Source organism: Pelmatolapia mariae, linkage group LG10_11 (genome assembly GCF_036321145.2).
Source record: "Pelmatolapia mariae isolate MD_Pm_ZW linkage group LG10_11, Pm_UMD_F_2, whole genome shotgun sequence".
In the NCBI taxonomy this organism is placed as follows: Eukaryota; Metazoa; Chordata; class Actinopteri; order Cichliformes; family Cichlidae; genus Pelmatolapia; species Pelmatolapia mariae.
Genome location: NC_086236.1, coordinates 46,573,276 through 46,588,008, shown reverse-complemented (window position 1 = coordinate 46,588,008; position 14,733 = coordinate 46,573,276). Strand labels below are relative to the sequence as shown.

At 38.0% G+C, this 14,733-nt stretch overlaps 1 protein-coding gene across 1 annotated transcript in view; it reads right to left on the bottom strand.

Moving 5' to 3' along the window:
• The window catches only part of adcy2a (adenylate cyclase 2a), a 53,341-nt gene extending 40,130 nt beyond the window's left edge, over positions 1 to 13,211 (bottom strand). The window contains exons 1-2 of the mRNA XM_063488498.2: positions 12,645 to 13,211; positions 5,841 to 6,038 (exon numbers count right to left, since the gene is read on the bottom strand). Of these exons, the coding sequence (XP_063344568.1) occupies positions 5,841 to 6,038; positions 12,645 to 13,166 (720 nt within the window). The 5' untranslated portion in view covers positions 13,167 to 13,211. The remainder of the gene's footprint in view (positions 1 to 5,840; positions 6,039 to 12,644) is intronic.
• Positions 13,212 to 14,733: the final 1,522 nt, after the last annotated feature.

Below are 14,733 nucleotides of genomic sequence, written 5' to 3'. Positions count from 1 at the left end.
TCCAAAACTGTTCATCTTATTGTCATTTTCAGTGTGTGGAGCAATTTTCAATAAACTGTTACTATGTAATAAAGAAATGTTGCAGCTAGTACAAAAGGGAAGCTTGTTAGCTTAGGTAAAAAAGAAAAAGAAAAAAAGGCTTCATCTTAATAAAAAAACATGTCAATATTTTAAAGAAATACATGTAAAATAATGTTGGTGTTGGCCTTTTTAAAAGTCATTAATAATAAGAAAAATATAGAAACTCAATAGAGAAATATTTTTAAAACTATTAGTGTACATGCTGGTGTCTGAGGAAATGTTCTTCGAGGACAACTTGCTTATATTACATATTGAATTTTTGATTGTGACAACTGGCAACAACATTTTCATCTACTTATGAGCGAGGGCTACACTGCATGAAAGACATGGGAAAAAGTCATCTAAATGACCTTAGGGCTGTACATGACAGGTGAGGCGATTAGAGAGGATGAAGCCGATGCTCTAATCAGTATTTTGTTCCTCTACTTCTCATGTCTACCACTTTGCTACAGCACAGGAAGCTATAATTGACTCTGCCTTTTACTTTGAATTCCCTAGTTTCTCCTCTGCAGCAGATATGCACTTAGCAACTGGACAGTAACACCAGGGTAACCACAGTTTCAAAGATTGGTTGTTAATATAATTGACTATGACGCAATTGCACAGCATGCTCCAAATTCATAATTAAAGTGAAATACTTGAAAAATAAATAAATAAAAAATTAAAGATCCCCTCTGGACATGCTTATTAATACAATTATCCAATCAGCTTTTAGGTCATGTTCACATTGATAAATATAATTGGCTTTATTTTGTATATGAGATTGTGGAGTTACTGATCTCATAAGATTTTCATATTTAAAGAGTTGGGAGAAAATGGATAGAGGGATTAATAACAACAATTATAGGTTTTAGTTGTGTCAATCAAGCACAAACGTCAGTTAAAAAATACATTTGGCATCAGCAGGAAGAATCTAGACCGGCGGTTGTAGTGTAATGCTATGGGCAATGTTTTCATCACACTACAAACTTTATTACCAATCAGTCACTGTTTGATGATCTGATTTAGAATTGCTTTAAGCAACTCTTAATATCTTCTATATTTGCCATTTTCAGCATGAGAATGACCACACCACAAAGGTTATCGCAAACTGATGTAATGGAGAGAATAATGATTGCAATGTTCACCAGATCTGAAGTAAATCCATCAGAAATTTGTACCTGAAATGTGTAGCTGTGGAAACTGTGAGGGCCACAAACCATACGCCACATTTTAAAGCAATGCAAAAGCAAACAGAAGCCTCACTCAGCATTAGTAAAGTGTTCTTTTCAAAACACTTGGTGATAACAAAGAAAATAACAACTAGTTTAGTACATAATACATACAAAGTGATTTTGGAGACATCTATAAAATGCAAAAAAAAGCATTTAAATATTTTTTTAAAAGGACCAGGATGTAGGTTGTAAAACTTGCTCCCTCCCGACACCTTGACGGCTGTATCTCTACTGACGTGCAAAGTGCTGCTAAAAACATTGTCCGTATTAGTTAAGCTAGAGGTAATAGATTGAAAAGAAGGAATTTTATTGCTGCTCATGTATTCTGGTTTAAATGATCCATTATAGACATCACTTGCTGTAATATATAGGGAGAAAGAAAATCACAAATAAAGTGCTGATCCTGTCCACTTAAATGGATTAGTGACATTGCCCTGATACTAACTTCATCTGTAACTCTTTTGACGTTCTTCTTGCTTTTGCCACTGGAAATCTCTCAGAGCCAAGATGTGTTTCGAATGGCGCCTGCTCATTGTTATACTGTGCTCTGAACTGATTTCAGTCATTTATATGCAATATGCCTGGCAAAGAGTGTATCAGCCTTAGAAGCCAGCAACTACAATTGTTATTTAAACATATTTACTTCCTTAGGCTAAGCAAGAAAACTAAATGTCAAAAGAATTTCATATAGCCATCAGATGTTTTGGCTTGCCCTGCCCTCTCAATCTGAGTGATATCAAGAACTATTCATTTATTATTCTGACTAGAACATCTCAGTCAGATGTTCTAGTCTAAAAATTAGCACATATGTATTACTCAAAGGCTTTTTCCTTACTGACTACATGAATAGATATGACTCACATTCATTTCACTAATACATGAAGTAAGTTTTCTGGTCACCCCGGGCATAAATGAGTAAACTGAAAACTGTATACAAAGATGACGCTGTGTGAGAACACTAATGAGTCATCAGCTTAATCTATAAATTGGCAACAAGCAACTAAAATGCACAGACAGCAGCGCTTTTCAAAAATAACGTGTTTTTCAAATACGTTTTAATTAACATGGCTAAGATGAAGCAGTGAGAGAGCAGTAATGTCATAATGGCTGAAAATTTCAGTGAACAGAAGAAAAGCATGAATGGAGTTGTGGGTGAATCAGGCCAACTTAAACTACCTCTCTGAGTCTACACTAGACATCTGTCTTGCCATTACACTTGAATGTGTGCAGCTTTCCAGTGACAAAGACCTAATGTTCTGTGCCACATTCATGGAACTCTTTTGTAGGCTGCATATGGCAGTAACAATGAAGAATCACTGTGCATTTGGCTGGCATTTTTTACCTTGTGTCTGACCTCAGTATGCATAGATGCACTTCTCACAAAAATTAAAGGAACACTTTATAAACACATCAGATCTCAATGGGATAAAATCATGCTGGATATCTATACTGATAAGGACTGTGTAATGTGTTAGGAACAAAAGGTTGACACACCATCTGATGGCTGCCCCTCCCTGGGCCTGGTTCTGCCAGAGGTTTCTTCCTGTTGTTACGGGCAGGCATCGTTTGTGTTTGTTTTGTGCGAATAATGCACTGTGCTTATGTTAATTCAGCTGTCCAGGAGCCTGGCTGTGATTGGCGCGCGGATATACAGCTCTGGAGTAACTGGTTCAAGCTGGAGGACCCGCCCATTAAATGAAGGCTGGAGCACCGCGAGAGGTTCTTGTGTTTCTCCCAATGTCCAAGCAGTACCCCGTGACAGCCTCTGGCTGCAGTTTCTCTGCAACAGTTGAGGAAGTGGAGTGGGTAGGGGTGAGCTGCCGTTCCTTTTGATCACCTGTTTTCTCCTGTTTTTGAGTAAGTTTAGGAGGTCAGACACTGTCTTTATTTTTGGCTCTTGTTTTGGTAAGGTTAGGTATGTGGGAATCAGTTTAGATTCTTCTGTTTATTATTTTTGGCCCGTTTTGTTGTTCCTCTTTTTATCACATTGTAAATAAAATCACATTGTAACAAACAGATTTGTTTCATGTCACTGCTTGGGTCTTTGTGGGGGGGGGGTGTGTGCTTCACTCATGTTACGACCTGGCCCCTAGACGGGTTGCAAGACTGTTAAAAGGGAGTTTTCCCTTCCCACTGCTCATAAGGGGGTCATATGATTGTTGGGTTTTTCTCTGTATGAGGCAACTGTTGTTGTGATTTGGTGCTGTATAAATAAAATTGAATTGAATTGAATTGAAAATTAAAGTTAGAGAGGACTGAATTCAAAGACACCTCCTCAAATCAAAGTTTAAAAAAGTCAGGCCAGGGATTGTCATGCACCAGCAGGAACCCAGGCCCCACTGCACCAGTGTAGAGTCTTACAATGAGTCATAGGATTTCATCCCAATTTCTAATGGCAGTCAAGGTGCCATTGCCTAGCCTTTAGAGGTCTGTCTGTCTGTCAATTGATATGCCTCCCCAGACCATCACTGACCAACTACGAAACCGTTCATCCTAAATGATGTTACAGGCAGCATAACAGACCTTTTCATGTCTGTCATATGAACTCAGATGTGAAAGGCTCTCATATGTGAAAAGCACAATTAGACTCTACAGTGCCAGGCAGTGAACACAGCGGTAATTCGAGGACGTTGGGCCCTCAAGACACATTCATGAAGTCTGTTTCTGATTGTTTGGTCAGAGACACTCACACCAGTGGGCTGCTGGATGTCATTTTGTAGTTCTGCAGTGCTCATCCTGTTTCTCTTTGCACAAAGGAGTAGATACCGGTCCTGTTGTTAGTCCTGTCCAGCTCTCATAGAGCAATTGCCTATCTCCTAGAATCTCCTCCATGCTCTTGAGACTGTGCTGGGAGGCACAGCAAACCATCTGGCAATAGCATGAACTGATGTGCCGTCTTGGAGGAATAGGACAACCTTTGAAACCTCTGTAGGGACCAGTAAAACTGAAAACCCTCTCTTGCACTTCTTGGCAATTTTATTGATATCAAAACAGCCTCTCTGCTACTTATCTGACCACATTAATCCCAGAGGTCTAACTGACTTGATTCTATACTGTGATTAAAAAGTGTTCCTCTAATATTTTTGAGTGGTGTATATAGTGTTTATATACATATAGTTAGTTTAAAGGGCAACTGTGGCTTTTCCGCATGCATTTTTCTGTACGTATGAATGGCTGGATGATCAGAAGAGACAGGTTTCACACAAGACACCTACCAAGCACTTTGCATCAAAGTCGCACTAATATATAAGGTGTAACGAATACGTTCAGAGAGTTGGGCTGTAAAAATCAGAATCCACACTGGAATTGAATTTGGCAGGTTTTCCCTTGAAGATATCTTTTGATGTATCTTCAGGATACTTTTAGCGCCGCTGCTATTTTTAGAACAGTCCCTTGAAGCAGTGATATGACCACTTAGACTTGTTCATTTGTGATTTCAAAAGGACCCAAATTTCATGTGAAGGATCATAGCTGGTGACAAGAACTAGATCTCTGGCTATGACAGAGCAGTTTTAAACAGTTTTTGGTCCAAGAGTCCACAGTTTCCAAGCCTAAAGGTAGCACATATAGTACGGATTTTCACTACTTCTCTTCAAAAAATTAAAAACATAATTTGAAGGACTGCCATTTTAGCACAGTGAAAGAGAGCCAGTGCATATCACTAAAGAGCAAGTGCAAGCAGACAGAATGCGACGAATCAATCTAAAGATATCAGCCAGACTTAGACCAGCTAGTCATGCACAAGAAGATGATCATGACGGCTCAGCTATGGCTTTGGATATTTCTGAGAATTTGGATAATTCTCTTGTTATAAGCTCTAAACTTATATAATCTTCTCTCTATAACCTTAGTCAAGTAATAATATTGCAGGTTTCTAGATTAGTGTAGTTTGTGTAAACTGTATAGATACTCCCTTGAATACTATTTACAGTAGCAATCTATAAAAAAAAACAACCTAATCTCTGGTGAAAGTTAGTGTGGTTTTCCAATCAAAGGTTCCATAATTATATTTTTTCTAACAGATGATTAGACTTTAATGTAATTTTCTTGTATTAATATCATTCTAATATAATTTCTCTAATGGGAACTTGTATTAGAACTTCAGTCTATCAGATAAACTCATTAAGACAGAAGTAAAACTAAAAAGCAACAAAACATGATTAAATAGAAGAAAGCACTGAAGAACATGCATGTATGAATGTAAAACTTCAAAGGCAGACCGTCTCAGAATGTAGGTCAGAAATCACATCAGATAAAATAAAAGATTAAGATTTTTTTTAAACCACGCCAATTACATTCCTGTGTCACATTTCACATAGCTCCACATCAGCAGAGAGTAAAAAGGAGAGAGGAGTTGTACACACTTAGGTATAGATATGATGTTGAGTTCAAGTTCCATCATACTTTTTCTTGTCTCTGTATCAGTTTTTATCTAAACCAATCACAGGAGTATCTATAAAACACAAATAAATCACTTCATTTAAACACACATGTAACATGCTCTACAACAAATAAATGTACCAGAAATTTCATCTCTTGTCTTACCTGATCCCACGGACAGATGATCCCTCCAGAAAACATAAAAAGGTAACCCATGGCAACCAAACAAGCCCAGATGACCAGGGAGAAAACACGTAAAAGCTTCTTGAAGACAGACTCAATGCAGACAAGCACAAATACAGCCAGGAATATGGCCAGTGCCGTGGGTACAGTGATTACAAAGGCCACATGGTCCGCAATGTTCTGGAAAAGGACAGAACAAAAAAAAAAATTGAGCATCAGAAAGAAAAAGTGAGACATGTGGATGGACATTTTAAGAGGGAAGGGAATTTATCAGACGACTGAAGAATAATCGGAGTAAAATACCCTTTCCTACAAATTCAAAGGGCAGATTTCTCGAGAGGACACAAAACAACCTTTGTAATAAAAAGCCATTTCCCTGTCTCTTTCTGCTTTAATATTCTAAAAATAGAGCGACCGAGGCAGATGTGTGCATGTAAATGTACACACCTGCCATAAAAACTAACTAGGGACGGTGGATATAAATGAACACTGTATGACAGCTCCTGGTAAACCGAATTTAACCAATCTCCATATTTACAATTTTGTTTGCATAAGACTGAGAAAAAACCAAACCAAACAAAATGCTAATAACCTAAAAAAAAAAAAAAAAAAGGAAAAGGGGTAAAACTAAGTGCCCCCAAAGGATAAATTAGAGCTGGGCGATAGAACGATAACGATATGTATTGCGAAATAACTTTTTCTCGATAGAAAAAATAAACTATTGCGATAGACCTTGCTCTCTTAAAAAAAGAGAGAAAAGAATCACAGCCGCAGCGTCACGTCACGTGACTTGTTACGTACAGCACAAGTGCCAAGCCGCACATGTGTAGTTGTTTCGGAAGCAGCCAGCCGGGCTGCCCAGGTAATGGAGGAAATGAGTGTGCCGACTAGAGAAAAATCAACCGAGAGCGTGGGTGACCAGGTTACCGAAGAGAAAAGAGATGACGGTTCCAATGCCGGAGAGATTGTCGAATGGAAGGGCCATAGAAGTTCCGTAGTGTGAAGGTATTTCATAGTGATGTGTCGGTTGCGACTATTGACGTGAACGACGCGAGCCGGCTCCTTATCGCGAGCCGTGGGGTTTTTTACTTTCCTTCTCTCACCCTCTCTCTCGCACTTTTTTCCGCTTCACTCTGCATGCGAGCCTTGTGCTTTGCGCTGGGAAGAGGGGGGAGGGGCGGTAGTTACACTCGCAGTAGCACAGGAACAGAGCGGGAGGGAGAGAGAGAGAAAGAGAGCCAGGGACAACAATGTCACATTAGAAAGGTATAGTAATCATCCACAACTATTTTCAGTTGCGGATGATAAAGGATTCAGAAAATTCAGAAAGCTATACAACAAGGAGAGATTGAAAATTTCCTTTTAGTTCTCAGTTTATTTGATATTGACAAAAGTTAGTCAACTTTGTCTGTTCTTCTGTAAAACAAACTAAGATTTATTTTTAGAATTAATATTTTGTTTCTAAGTGGAATTGACAATTTAGTAGTCTGTTTTGTTTGTTCCATTTTGAAACTTAAACTCTTTAGCGGCTGCCTTTTGTGTAGTTTGCAATATTTGCCTTTATTTATCTGAAAAAGTCTCATGTTCCTTAAGTACATCTACCCTGTTGAACTTATTATGGGAAATAAATATTAAAATCAAGACAAGCTGCTGATTATTTCACATTTTACTTGTGAGCAACGGCACATTTAAATCTTACAAATATAGTTATTTGGCTTATATCGTGATATATATCGTTATCGCCTGAAATGAAAAAAACATATCGTGATATGAAAAAATCTTATATCGCCCAGCTCTAGGATAAATCATGAGTTCACAAGTTTCTATGCAGTCCTGTGGGAACTAAGTGCACCCCATGATTCAGTGAATTGCAGAACCACCTTTGGCAGCAAAAAATTACAGTAATAATTTTCCGTAAAGCTTTATCAGAATTTTGGTTCACTCTTCCTTGCAACAATGCTTTAGTTCATTGAGGTTTTGGAGGTATTTGTTTATTCACAGCTCTCTGCAGCAATTCCGTTGGATTGAGCTCTATACTTTGACTCGGCCATTGCAACACCTCAATTCTTTTCTTTTTCAGCCATTCTGTTATAAATTTGCTGCAGTGCATAGGATGGTTGTCCTTTTGCAGGGCCCTTCTGGTCAAGCTTTAGCCATTGCACAGATGGCATTACATTTCAGTTCAAAATGCTTTGCTATAAAGAGGTGTTTGTGACTGACTGAAAGAGTGGAACCTGTCCAGGTCTTGGGGCTGCAAAACAAGTCCAAATCATCAGCCCTCCACCACCGTGCTTAGAAGCTGGTGAAGTATTTGTGCTGGAATGCTGTGTTTGGTTTTCACCAGAAATAACTTGTTCAATAAATCTTGTGGTTTGTTCAGAGGCACTTTTGCTATCCTAAGCTGTGCTACTAGAGAAAGAAGAGGCTTTTTTTGGGACTCTTACAAATAAGCCATACTTGTTCAGTCTTTTTTTTTCATGAACTTTAACATTTATGCAAACTGAGCCTGTAGAAGCTGAGATGTCGCTCTTGAGGTTTTTTGCAGTTTCTTTGAGCATTGCACAGTCTGACTTTGGGATGTATTTTCTGGGACATTAACTCCTGGGAAGATTGTGGCAATGCACACCAATTTCCAAAACTTTATAGAGGTGGTCATGAGGAGGAAAACAGTGCATTTGACTAGCAGCGCCTGACTGCTATGTACTTTCATGATTCCTATGGAAGCAGTAAGGGTCTACTTTGTTTTTTCACAGGACTGTGTTATTATATTATAGATAATAAGCTGTTCAATAACAATACATGTATCCATGTCCTGTCATGTCCTCTTCTCAGTGTGCAATGATAGAATAAATTAGAGTGACAGGATGTTACACGGTCCAAAACAAAAACAGATACAAAAGTCGTTAATCAGTAATTAGCTGAAGTATTCATTATAGGCATCTTTCATTTTTAAATACACTTCAATATGCAAGTTCTGATAAAATATTCAAGAGCTTCTCCAAGGTGGACATAAGAGTATAGGATGTTAAAGTGAGACACGAGCTGCCAGGCTTTGCCAGGCTTCATCCCATCAGTGGTTTCACAGTGGTATGATGGGGGATGGAAAAGGGTCAGGACAGGGACATGGAGGCTGATGTGTCATATCATATCATATTTTCCTTTGGAGGAAATGAAATCTGTAAAAAAAATTCCAACATTTGAGATAAATCAATCAGTTCTACGAATAACTGTTTTCAGTGCTGGTTCAGTATATATTAATTTAAAAACAGAGTTAGTAATTCACAGACGTGATGATATTAAGAGAACCTCATAAAATAGCTTCCACATCCATGGACATGATTGTCACATTTAAAAATTAAAAATATCCACTATACGAAGCAAAACATAATCCAGACTGACAGCAACAATTAAGACTGTTTAAATTCTCATTTTAACTAGTGCGTAAAAAAACAATAATAGTTAATTTAAAAGCCATTAATGTGTACTTCTCATTCACTGCAGTGTAATTACTAAAATGATTTTTAATTCTTTCAATCACCTCTTTCAAAAGTGACCTGTAATTCCGCTAGCTTAACAATGTTTCTCTTTGCATTTATCCTTTTTCTAGTTCTCCTTCTCCTTATTTAGCCCCCCACCCCCACCTATCCTCTGTCTTTTTCTCATGCGCAGTCAATGCACTGGGACATGAGAGGATGTGTGTGGCTGCAGAAAGCCACATAGAGTTTGTCTCGCCCAGAGCAGAGCTCCAAAACAGCACAGGATTTAGGTCAGCCAGCTAGGAGGATGGAGGGATGATGGGATATGAATAAAAAGAGAGACAGAAATATGAGGAGGTGATAGATGGCATGAGAATGGGATGATGGAGAAAAAAAAGTAGCAATCAGAAAATTCATGCATATCCAGCACAGGGATAGAGGAAAAAAATATATAAATAAATACATAAAAATAAAAAACAGAAGGCAGAAGATGTTGAAACAGATAGTCTGAGCAGTGGGCAAGAAAAGATTTATTCACTGTGTACCAACAAAAACATTAAAAAGATATTTGTTAATGTTTTTGTTTATAATTTTATTTAATAGAACTGTTTTCCTAAAACTACAGTTTCAAAAGACTCTTGGTTGGTTCTGGTTTATGCTTCTTGCTTTACGTTAATTATTAATGGTTTTAGGCGCTTTTACCTTGGGGTTAAAAATACTTCTATGCTTTGATCTAGTTAACCATTTGTGTTAAATAATAAGTTCAAGATGAAGTTATCCTTCAGGCTGAGAGTAAGGTATCAAATCTTAAGAATGACCAACTACCTTAATATCTCTCCATGTGGAAACCCATAACATCACTATTAGAAGACAGTGTATCCATGATATTTATAATCTAGTTTGGAAAACTTGTATCATGATTTGTTTCAATAGTGGTTAGAAATTCAAACTATAAATCTATTATTCTAAAATTATTCTTGATTAAGATAAAAGAAAGAGGGCACTGTATAACTGCTGACTCCCAATACTAGTGCCAAAGCAATGACCTGCACAACCTTTCTGAAGTTCAGACATAATTTTGAAGCATATATTTAACTAAAAACAGTACAACTATAATATATCCAATGTTGTTTTTGAATTTGATGCCAGCAACATGTTTTAAAAACCTGAGACAGAGGCTTATTTCCCCACAGTGCTGCATCACCTCTTGTTTTAACAGCACCTTGCTAAGTGTTTGGGTACTGAGGGGACCAAATGCTGTTATGAAAGCAAAATGCTCCCATATTATTGCTTGATATTTGCCATTCTTTTCATTGCATAATGCTATGAGTGTTTACAATACAAGCTGGACTGTAGACAGTATAGTTTAGCACCAGTTTGCCTACTACACAGTCATGCTGCTGGAAAATGTGAAATGCTGTTTTTCTTGCTGAAATAAGCAAGATGTTCTCCAAAAATTACTAAATGTGCAGTAATGCTACCAAGATTGCATCAAGGAAACTGACCTTTGAACTTTGACCTGAGAACAAGCCAGACGGTCTTCATTCTCTATAGCATAGAGAAAGAGCCATCCATGGTTTTTGAACAAAATCTTACATTTTTTAAATTTCAGATAACACACTAACCAGCTAGGAGGAAGCATAGGAAACTGCTTATTGTAGTCATCTGTAAGTCATAGTGCTGTTCAGACCTTTTGTTTGCAAGTATATCATCCCCCATTGGAATTATTGTACCATTAAATTAATGTAAAGCAGTTTCTCACAGAGTAGTAAATCCCTACCTATCTTTATTTCTGAATGACTTTTGCACGGCTTTTAAACAAGTATTTTGTTGCAGTTCTCATTTTCAAACAATGTACTGCCTATTTTAGTAATAAACCTAACTTATCTTCACTGGGTAAATGCTTTTATATGTTTTTTATATTTTATTGTGCTTTTTTTGCTTTTAACTGTACTGGAGTATAGTAAAAGTTGACAAAAGAGTGACAGCGTTTTTGCTGCAACTCTAGTACAGTAAGAAAAGCAGTATGAGCACAGGTCTTTTTAATAACGTAAAGGCAGAGCGATTATCATCCCATCAGAGCTGGTTGAACCTTTACACCGTGCTGCAGTGTCAGCCAGTCTTAGTTGATAGTGCTGAATCTTGGTAATCTGCTAATGTTATTGTTTCAGTAATTAGGTATGAGCCTCCACTGAAAGCTACCACCGGGTTTCAACTTGGTCCTAACACCTGAACTATAAAATAATGATGATATGTGAACTGCACAATATCTACATGCTTTAATATCTACTCACAGTTGAATAAAAACTAATTTTTGAAAAAAAAAGAAGATTATTTTTGTCATTTTAGGACACACATTCACCTCATTCCACCCCATGGATACCACAAATATTATAATATGCAACAATTAAAAATGTATGTAACATTATTAAAACATTCTTAACTAAAAATTTGAAAGTTTCCAGATTATGATATGCTCGCTCATAAGATTTCAGCCTTTTTGATGTGTCATTTGTTACCTAATCAGACATTTATGATTTTGTTTCGTACTAACTGATTGTCCATGCAAGGAACTGCAACAGCTGACTTTCCAACCACATGTTAGTGAGCTCATCAGGTTACTATGCAAGACTTTCTAAATATTATGTGATATGTGCTCTGTGAGCCTGTCCTTTCTATGCAATACTGTGTCTTTGTATGTTTTAGACTGATCACTTCAAAACAACAGACACAGCAGAGACAGTAGGAGAGAGACACTTTTCTAGATTCGGCCAATGTCTAAAGAGTTCTCGTCTTCTTAGATATATAACAGTATGAATGTAGGAAGCTAATGAAAGACAGTCAAAAATGGAAGCAGAGCCAATGACCGTAAGCACTTATATTGTGCCATTTTAGAGCCTTTTTTTTTTCACTTTATGAATTTTCAGATTTTTCCAGAAAAGATACTCCACGAAAATAGTGAAAGAAGGAAACAGATCTTTCTGCAGCTATGAGCTCATAAAATAACTAAGACCCTTGCATCCCCTCTCACTTTTATCCCACCCTTCTCCTCACATTAGTTTTGCAATAAAGACATGCTGTGACAACCTAGGCATGTATGTACAAACAAACTGTGTGTGTAGTCAGTTTCGGTGACCCCATTTGCATGAATACTTATAGGATGTACACTATACATTATATAATATATACATTATACAGTATGTGGCTTGCATCCACTTCAATAAATGCAACTGTTTAATATTCATTTCCTATACATACATAAGTCTGCATGTGTGTGTTTGTTTCTGTGTGTTTTGAATGAGCAGCTTACCAGTCCTGAAGCAAAGAACACAGTCAGCAGAGCCAGGCAGGCACCCATCACTATGAGGAGCAAAAACACAATCAGAGGATGCTGCTGGCTCATACAGTAGTATGATTCATACAGCCAGTCTGGGGACTTGTTTCTCTTCACTTCACCACCACCTCCTCTTCTGTTTACTTCAGACTCCCCTGTCCGGTCAAGGAGATACCGCTTTCTCCTTATAGCCTCCTGCCACATGGATCTTGGAGCTGAGAGGGAGGAAAAAGAGGAGGTGGTCACTGCTGAGGTATGAGTAGTTTCCACCACAGATGAGGAGCAGTTGCTCTTTTCTGTTCTCCTGCTGTTGTTGTTCCTGTTGAGGACCCTGAAGTGAGAGCTCCTAAGCTCCAGCTTAGTCTTCGAGTCCTTCTCCACCTCCCCTCTCAAGTCTTTCAGGCGGGGACGGCTGAAAGCTGAGGCTGAGTCTGAGTCAGAGGCAGTGTGCGCTGGCCGGAGTGGTGGCAAAAACGCACCAAGGGTAGAGCGCAACATCCTCCTCTTTCTCCTCCTGCCAACATGTTGGGGTGGAAAATGAAGAGAAGTGCAGGCAGTGAGTGCTCTTTAGAGTGAGAGAGAGAAAAGTGGGAGGGAAGTGGAGGGAAAGAGGAGGGAGAGAGGGCTAAGGGGGAGGGGAGAAAGGAAAAGAAGGTGCAGCAGCAGGGAAAAGTCAGCAAGTGAATGAAAGAGTAGAAAAATGAAAAGAGCAGAGAAACTGACATTTATGGAGAATGCATTATGTGGTATTATTTGTAATAACATGGGTTTGAGCCCAGTCCTAGAGCTCTAACCCAGATGATTATGATTTTCAGAGCAGCGATAAACCATATCATTAAATCAATTCTTTTTCAGTTATCCCCTTTGTCTCTCTTACTTAATAAATAGCCAAGCAAATAACACATTTGTCAAAACATGCATATTTGCATTTTTTCCCCAGCTGCAGATTACAAAACAGAACCTCAGCTGAGGTTAAAAAATATCCAAATAAATTTGTTATCAATGCATAGTAGGACGTTACGAGTATGAGCAATGATGTGCCTGCCCAGAAAAACTGAAAACTGGCACACTTGTACATACATGGCATCTCCTCAAATCCTGTGTGCGTACTCCTGCAATGATGCACATGCACAAATGCCAACACACACACACACACACACACAGACACACACACACACACACAGGGGGCAACCGAAAGGTGGTGCTGGCCAAACCACTGTCATTACAAAGATGAGTAAATCATGACAGGTTCCTCTAATCCCCTAAAACCTGAACAACCTCATTTGTGGGCTGAGTTTGCACAGCAAAACGACATATTACTGCAGAAACAAATATATAATTTGAATATTAAAACTACAAATATACCCTATGTAATGTTGAAGGGTTTAGCATGTGACTGTAACATTTTTCAACTGCAAAACAGAAAATAATGAAAACATTTGGTCTTGGAGATGAAATGGGTGATGTATAATTTAAAATTTAAAATAATTTAAAATTATTTGGATTTGATTGAGGAGCCCTAAAAAAGATTATCATTACTAAAGAATTATATGTGAGCTACTTGTAAAGTTTTCCAATATCAACAATTTAACATTTATGTTTGAAGAGAGTTCAGCTCACATTTTTATCAACTCTGGGACTGCCTGACCAAATGGAGACTGCTAAGTCGTACTGATGATATATTTTTATTTTACAAAGCTCAGCTCCAACTGGGAAAAAAAAAATCACAATGTATCAAAGCTGTTTTCCCTGTATCTGCATTCTATTGTTAAAAAAAAGGATTCGACTATTTGTATCATTGCTGAACAACCAGCATGCCACATAATCTTTAAACGGTAGGCTAACCCATTAAGATGTTCCACCAACTTCCGTGTTTAAGGCTTGAAGCTTTGAGTGTGAACACATCAGAACTGGCAAATTTCAGTATATCTGATTCAACAGTTTAAGAATTTCAGGCACGGCTTTGAGGGCCACAGTATCTGCCAGCCGTCATCAATACAGAAAATCTGAATAGTTCTTGCACTGTAGCTCCATGTTTGGATATCAGCTAAACATAACAATAAAT